The following is an 8273-nucleotide window of genomic DNA, read 5'->3' on the forward strand; positions in this document are numbered from 1 at the left end:
GTCTCAAAGCATGACGTGACACATAAATGTATCCAATCACACTCCTCCCTGAATAAGGACTGCCCACAACTCCACGCTTGCACAAAGAATGCATGCACCATTGTGCCTTTTTATGTGCTGTTAATTTATTTTTGATGAATGGAGGTAAGCGTTTGCACTTATTTTATGATTCCGTCAGCAGTTTATTTTGGGTGCCTGTCCGTTTGTCCTGTTTTTATTTACTTGTATTTCTACAACACTTCCCATGCGCAGACATGCTCAACCAGGAAGTAGTTAATGCCGCTATGCTTTTAAAGACGAATACATATGATAGATCTGATAAACGTTGATTTTTTTACCTTCTGTGTCTTGCACCTTTAATATAAATCTGTACTTATTAGTCTAACGAATGAGATTAAGCGTTTAAGAAAATGACCTTGACCAATATAACGTTAGTTCACATTTCGCAACTGAATGTGTCAACAAGGCATGCACTTGAATTTCTGCATGTATTGCTTATTCATTGACAACTATAAATAACTGCATCAAAGTGCAGTATGACTTCATTGGGTGTTCAATCCTAGCAAACAACTATTGGAGTCAGTACAGTCTCCCTTCTTATCTTTAAATCCAGGCTTCTGTGCGTAGACCGATTAGACAACTGAGAAAAAAGACATCAGTTCTTGTAGTTGAACAAATGTGTTTTTCATGAGGTTAAGGTTTAGCCCATGAAATAGCACTGACAAAAAAGTTGCTGAAAAAACTATTTAAACCATAAAAGAAATGTTATGTTTGTGTTCGGAATTGTACTGGTTTAAATGGATCTTTGTGGGTCTCTACTGGTAATGTGTTGGCGGGGATGTTGATCTGGTAACCAATATAACATAGTAGGCACAAAACACCCCTGCTGAAAAAAAACAATAGATGACGAAACCATTTACATTTAGGCATTTGGCAGACGCTTTTATCCAAAGCGACTTACATTGCTTTATCCTATACATTTAACACAGGTATTTGCAATCCCCTGGGATCGAACCCACAGCGTTGTTAACGCAATGCTCTTACCTCTGAGCTACAGGAAAGCAATAAAGCTACAGGAAAGCAACCAATTAAACAATAAAGAAGTTATGATGGTTATAATGGTTTTAAAAGGATTTGTACTGGTTTTTATGGAAACTTTCTACTGGTATGTGATGGATTGTATTGGTTGGATGTTAAATCGTACTGGAATAATTTCCCAAAACACACTACAAGGGAATTCTGTAATGGTTTTAATTGTAAACAGTCAATGGTTCATAATGGTATTTGTATTGCGGCGACCATTAGAATTGTGACTGTATGTCCGAGATATGAAACGCCTTGAAACCATAAATACAGTCAATATTTTCATCATTTCCATTTGCTTTATATAGTAAAGCGTCTGTCATTTTTCTATTCATTTTAGGTTCTCATGAAGGCCAGGATTGTACTGGTGCTGACTGCTGTGTGTATAAAGACAGTCGCTGGTTACCCCGATGGAAAAGTGACGAAGTCTTGCAAGGACATGACGCCACTCCACGGTCATGATCCCAGTACCTCAGATCCACCATACACCATCACAGCAGACAAATCCCGATTCAGCACTGGAGATGAAATCCAAGGTAGGAAGTTATCAGAGGCTTTTTGTGACCTGTTACAGTTTTAAAATATACATGCAGTATTTGATGGGTATGCGTATTTTTACATTTACAGTGACATTACGCGCAGATTCTTCAGGGTCCAAAGCATACTTCAAAGGATTTCTCATAGAAGCGAGGAATGCTGGAAATCTCAACGAAGCAGTGGGATCGTTTCAATTAGTTGATCCCACCATATCTCAGCTTCTTCGGTGCAATGATAAGGATGTTAGTAATCGTGTTTGTCCTGTTATTTGGAACCATGTATGTTAAATGAAAGACTACTTTTCTTCGCACCGTAGTCCATTGATTCTATTTTCTGTATTCAAAGGGTTCTGCAGTGAGTCACACCCATAAAGATAAAAAGACAGAAGTGCAGGTGGTCTGGATTGCCCCACAAGACCCTCCCTCCAGTGTGCGGTTTCTGTACGTTTCCCAGTACATTTCCCTTATTATGCACATGCTTGATGGCAATCAAGTTTATCAATTGGGGTTTGTCTGGTTTTAGGGTAACTGTCCTTCACAAGTACAGTGAGTATTGGGTGAAGATTCCTGGTCCGGTGGTGACTCAGTATGGTGTAGATCCACCCCCAGCGGAAACTACCGTCGGGGGTTCCAGTGATGCCAAAACTACCACAGCTTCATCCATGCTGTCCCATTCGGTAATCTTGTGTTCCATTTACAGTTATGTGTTGACTTTAAGTAGAAATAACAAAATTAAAAGCATTGTTTGAAATATATTTTCACCTTTCTTTAGTTCACATCTGAGGGATGTGGAAGCAGCAAGTCCTGTCTGAGAGATCCAGATGGCTGTAACCCACAAAATCTCACATCGTGTCACTTCCTATCCTTCAGGAAAGAGGAAACTAGCATCGTGTTTGAACTCAGTGGACCCGCAGAGGGATACGTGTCTTTCGCCTTATCTCTGGACAAATGGATGGTAATTCGCATTATGTATCTTTATATTTTGTGTGATCGTCGATTCATTCATTCATGTGACTGCTTAAAGCCAAACTGACATTTTAAACTCTGATTCATTTATTTAATTGATTTAATATTTTCCTGTAGAACGACTTATAGCAACAAATGTGTATTTTAGGGGAACGATGATGTGTATCTGTGTATGAGAGACACAAACCGGGTTGACGTCAAGGCTGCGTTTGTTTCTGGACGAACACATCCAGAAATCTCTTCGGAGGTATACAACATTTTGAATCCCAGATCTTTTGTTTTCCAAAAAGAAACGCTTACTAGCTACAGCATGTAACCTTAATGCTCCGATTCCCTTCTAGAACGCTCTCAAAGATACAGCGTGGAGACTGTCAGATGGAGTGATTCAGTGTAGCTTCCGGAGAGACATAATCCCATCTGACAATCAAAAACGCTTCCCTCTTGACCAGCGCTACTACCTTTTCATGGCACACGGTCGAGCCGAAGATGGTTAGTGTGTGTTTTTATTTGTTTAGTTAAAATAAAAATTATTTACATATTTTATTATGTTTATATTTTAGTGTTACTGATTATATGAAGTCTCTCTCTCTTTGTCTAGGCCAAACCCATCGTCACGACCGTCAACCCTTAATTTCATCCAATCAGAAAGATCTTACGGGAGAACCAGAGGATCTGACTGGTTCTCGTTCGCCTCTACTCCTCAAATACCACGGTACAGATACAGCATTAGTTTAAATCCTAATAATATTTGAAGAGTTTCAGTATTAATGATTTTTGTGTTATCTGCTTTTGCAAATGAACAATTAATTTGTAAAAAATCTAATTTGTAATTGTGTTGTTTCTGTACTTTAAAACATGCAGAAAGCTCTGTGTAGAATTTACAGTAAGACGTATCTAAAAATTAAATATGACATTTTCTGAGAAAATGGACAACTGCTTTTATTTAAAAACATTGACTGTAGAATACAAGGTAATATTTAGTTCTCTTTATTTTCTGAAAATCAAATACCCAGCCTACTTTACACTAGTTAAGGATTCTTCAGCTTTTCTGGTATACGTTTTATAAGGAAATTGAAATTATTCATAATATATCTGCTTTAATATATTGACCTGATTCTATTATCAGGCCGATAGGCTGATGTAACAAGGTTCAATAAAAGGAAGGGAGGAGGCGGGAGCCGGCGAACATTTAAATAACTTTAATCAAAATAAATAAACAATAATACGGAAGTAAAAGGCCGGCAGCCACCTGACAGTCGACTGCCGGCCACAAGATCATAAATGCAAGCGTAAACATATTTCCGGGCCCGGTCCTCTCTCTTCATCAGTCCCGTCGCTCGTCCTCTTTTGTTCCTGATTTCCTCCGTGAGATATGCGGGACCGGGTTGCGTACAGCTGATTCCAACTATCACTCACGCCACCGGCCCCGCCTCAGGGCTCCCGTCCCGCCTTCCTCACCACAGATGATATTTAAAATGAGCATTTATCCGATGATATCGATATGGCCAATCATATATTGTGCATCACAATATTAAAAACTAATAATGGGATTTTGATTCGGAGAACATTTTCTCACTGAAGATTATCTACAGTAAGCATGTAATACTTTCACAAAATACAAAGGTGCACAAACAAATAGGTGACTGCAAAAGAAAAAAAGTAGTGCCGCAAAAATGGCAATCCATCTTCTATCCTCAGTGAAATCTAGTTTGAAATATACAAATTAAACCTCATCCACATCAAGTGGGTCACTTGTTTCGTTTTTTTTATCAAAGTGCATATTGTCACTCTGTATTTGTCTATAGGTGCCTTCATGTTGATCGCTTGGATGTCAACGGTCAGCGCTGGCGTCATCATTGCACGTTATTTCAAACCCGATTGGCCAGAAAGTAATATTTTGGGGCAGAAAGTCTGGTTTCAGGTATGAGCTTGTTCGCTTAAATGAGGATTTGTATGTTTTAAAACATGAACGATTTTCTTTGTTTCCACAGTTACACAGAGGACTGATGACCCTTACTCTTCTGCTCACCCTTGTTGGTTTTGTTTTGCCTTTTATGTACAGAGGAGGATGGAGCAAGGTAAGACACACGCACACATGCAGGCCTATGTGTGAGTAATTCTCATCTTTTAACACTGCATCTGTCTTATTTTCGCCCTCATCACGCACCTCTGACTGTTTAACAGCACTGCCAAATGAGTCAGAACCACATGCCGCTTATTCAGAAAGACTAAAAAAATAGAGGAAGAGAGAGGAAATGTCGCTGTATTTATTCGGTCTGGCTAGAAGCAGTATTCATTAGAAGCCATCCACCATGTGGTGTCATTTTGGTCCATCTTTGAAAAACATGCCCCTTTTCCCCGGGGATTAATTAATGTGTCTTATCAAATTTGCAAGATCCGACTTATTTGTGCTAGAATTATGGACACATGTATCCATTCGTGAGCATGAGGGGCGCTTTTATGACTCGCCAGGGGCATCTGTGGTATTTCTCTTGCCAAGTTTTTGTCAGAGAACGTCTGCCATTATTTTTGTATAACCGGCAGATGTCGCCCCTTCCATGGCAACAGTGTGTCATCAAACCCACCTACTGTATACAACTTCGTACCTAAGGAGCCTTGGAATGCTTGAAGACTGTTTGCTGTTTTCTTTGTTTTTACCCAAGTTTGAAAATCTTTAGAAATTCTGTTTTATATCGTTTTTTTTAACAGGAATATAAAGTATATTATGACTATAATGGGAATTATAATGAATTCAATGGAAAGTGTCTCAATGGGTCTCTACTGGCTTTGTGTTGGTTTCTGTTGGTGGGATATGTTAACTGGTAGATGAGATGTGAGAATGGTGGTCTAGTGGGTTAAACCACTGAACTGGTAAATCAAAGGTTGCTGGTTCGATCCCAGCAGCCACCACCAGTGTGTTCTTGAGCAAGACACTTTACTCCATGTTGCTCCAGGGGGATTGTCCCTGTAATAAGTGCACTGTAAGTCGCTTTGGATAAAAGCGTCTGCCAAATGACTTAATGTAAATGTAGAACCAACAGAACACTATTAAATCCTACTATAATGATTATAATGGGAATTATATTGGATTCAATGGAAACTGTGGTCTCGGTGGGTCTATACTGGTTTTGTGTTGGGTTCTGTTGGTGGGATATGTTGAATGATAGATGAGAACCAACAGAACACCATTAAATCCTACTATAATGATTATAATGGGAATTATATTGGATTCAATGGAAACTGTGGTCTCGGTGGGTCTCTACTGGTTTTGTGTTGGGTTCTGTTGGTGGGATATGTTGAATGATAAATGAGAACCAACAAAACACCATTAAATATTACTTGAATAAAACCCCAAACCCACTAGATAAGGAATTTGTAATGGTTTTAATATAAATAGCTCAAAATGGTATTTGTGATAAACTATTAAAATGTCTATTGTTTTTCAGCAGGGTTATATATTCAGTTGACTCTGATTTGTGTTTTTGTATTGTCAACAGCGGGCAGGTTTACATCCCTATCTTGGCTGTGTTGTCATGTCGCTCGCAGTTATCCAACCCGTTATGGCACTTTTCAGACCCGCGCCAGAAGCCTCGAGGTAAAATGTGTTCGGAATGGAATACTTAAATACTGTTTAGTGTACACTGATTTAAAATGGCATGTGAAACAATTTATATAAAAGGTTGTTTTAGTTAAATCATTTTGATTTGATAAAAAGAATTGCTAATTACAATTGTTATAATTATATATAATTTATTGCGATATTATGTCTTTATTTTCAATACTTTCTTTTCTGATGGTTTGTATTGAAACCTACCCTCAGGAGATACATCTTCAACTGGATGCACTTTGGAACGGGCACATTAGCACAAATCGTGTCTGGTAAGAAAGTTGTGAATAATCAACAATTAATATAGACAAAAAACACTGTGGCTTATTAAAGATAATGTCAGTATATTTTGAAAAAAATATATCGTTTTTATTATTATCAAAATGGTTTGTATGTGCTTATAGCTTATTGGCTTTCAGTATTCAAATGATTCACAAAACCAGTCAAAGTGAAACGCTTGACTGAAATATTTTAATAATCGTAAAAATCATATCTCATCTAATTGACGTAACTGATGTGTGTGTGTTTCCTGGTTTAGTTATCACCGTCTTTCTTGGCATCCATCAGCAAGCTCTGCTTCTACCCGCTCCCTGGTCCACAGGACTCCTGGGGTTCATTGTAGTCTGGTTTGTGCTGGCAGATTTAGTTCTGGAGGTCCACAGAAGAGGCTTTTTACCGATAGGTCAGTGACGTTATGTTCTCGGGACACAGATGCTGTACACGTGCTCTCAGAATAATTGTTTTTCTATGGCACTGATTTTTGCAGGAAATAAGTTGTTCGGTAGAAATCCATTAAATTGCTAGTTGTTCTTTGAATGAATGAATACATTAGTAGCTGATCATTAAATCAGTTTTAAATGCCACAACCTTTGAGGGCAAAAACTATTTTTTAAATGAACAGCAATACGGAGGAAAGTTATGTTATCTGTTATTGCTTTCGTATGTCTAACCTCAAAAAACAAAATCAGTCTTAGATGGTTGGAACGGTTTTAGCTGGTTCTCCCAGGAAGGCCAAGCTGGTGTTCAGCTAGTTTTACCTGGTGCTGGAAAACCAGACAGCCACTGTATTAGCTGTTCTTTTTCAGAGTTGTAAAAATACTTGTTGGTTTTACAAAATTGTTTGGTGAACATATCTGCAATATCTCAATATAAAAGCTTGTATGTTGTATGTTTTTCAGGGAAATATTTCCAAAACGTTAAAATCTACACAGAACACATAAATTCTGAGGACAAAGAGGAAATAATGTTTGTTCAGGATGAGAATGAGAGTTTACGTACGGTAAGTCGTGTTTGTACTCATCTAAATCTATGTCAAAAAAGTTGTACAGTCGCATTACCGTTGTGCTTTTGTGTGTTTACAGAATTCCTGTTTTAAAAACATTATTCTGGCTGTGTATCTCTGTGGAAATCTGGGATTTCTGACGGTTTTGCTTTGGACCATCATTTCAGTATGACACTGTCAGCTGTAGTTTAATCTCTGAAAGCTCTGACATTTTTAGCTATTGTACCAATTAAATTAAGCCTTAATGATGTCGTACGATTTGAGGTAGCCAATCACAGTCATCTATTTGAAATTAAGTTTCATGATTCGTGCATAAATCTAAAAAGAAAACATCATTTCGTTATTTGTTATGGATTTTGATTCGTTTTTGTATGTTTAGCAATGACTTTATATTATGTATATTGTAGAGAAATGTTTTTGATAAATACTACTGATTGGCTTTTTAACATTTGTAAAATCAGACGTATAGTCTTTTTATTTGACAACAGTAATGTTTACTGATTGTTGAGTTGTAATCTGTGTAGCTGGTGTCACCTTTTTCCAAAGTTTTACATAATATCCTTGATGTCTGGAGGAATGTGTCCCATGTTTTTGTATTTGACCACAGTGACCTCAGATAAACATACACAACCTCAGATAAACATGCAAAACAACAGAGAAATGTGTCAGTATCTAGTTCAGATCAAGTGGACCAGCTTTTTGCGCTGTAATAAGAATTTAAAATAATAAATGGTGCTAAAATGAAAACATTAGTTGTGCTGTGGACTTTTCATTTAAATGTATATCTTGCCATTACATG

The 8273-nt window shown here is 37.7% G+C and overlaps 1 protein-coding gene across 1 annotated transcript; it reads left to right on the plus strand.

The window, feature by feature from the left end:
- The first annotated feature begins 47 nt into the window (after positions 1-47).
- Positions 48-8215, plus strand: frrs1b (ferric-chelate reductase 1b). The gene is made up of 16 exons (XM_056738345.1): positions 48-144; positions 1424-1619; positions 1711-1862; positions 1966-2060; positions 2143-2296; positions 2392-2574; positions 2734-2832; positions 2927-3074; positions 3184-3297; positions 4391-4506; positions 4577-4663; positions 6083-6180; positions 6406-6464; positions 6731-6874; positions 7371-7471; positions 7554-8215. Exons 1-16 carry the CDS (start codon positions 139-141, stop codon positions 7644-7646), a joined length of 1845 nt encoding a protein of 614 aa, XP_056594323.1. The 5' UTR covers positions 48-138; the 3' UTR covers positions 7647-8215.
- The last annotated feature ends 58 nt before the right edge of the window (positions 8216-8273 follow it).

The sequence above is a fragment of the Triplophysa dalaica genome, chromosome 23, assembly GCF_015846415.1.
Source record: "Triplophysa dalaica isolate WHDGS20190420 chromosome 23, ASM1584641v1, whole genome shotgun sequence".
NCBI lineage: Eukaryota > Metazoa > Chordata > Actinopteri > Cypriniformes > Nemacheilidae > Triplophysa > Triplophysa dalaica.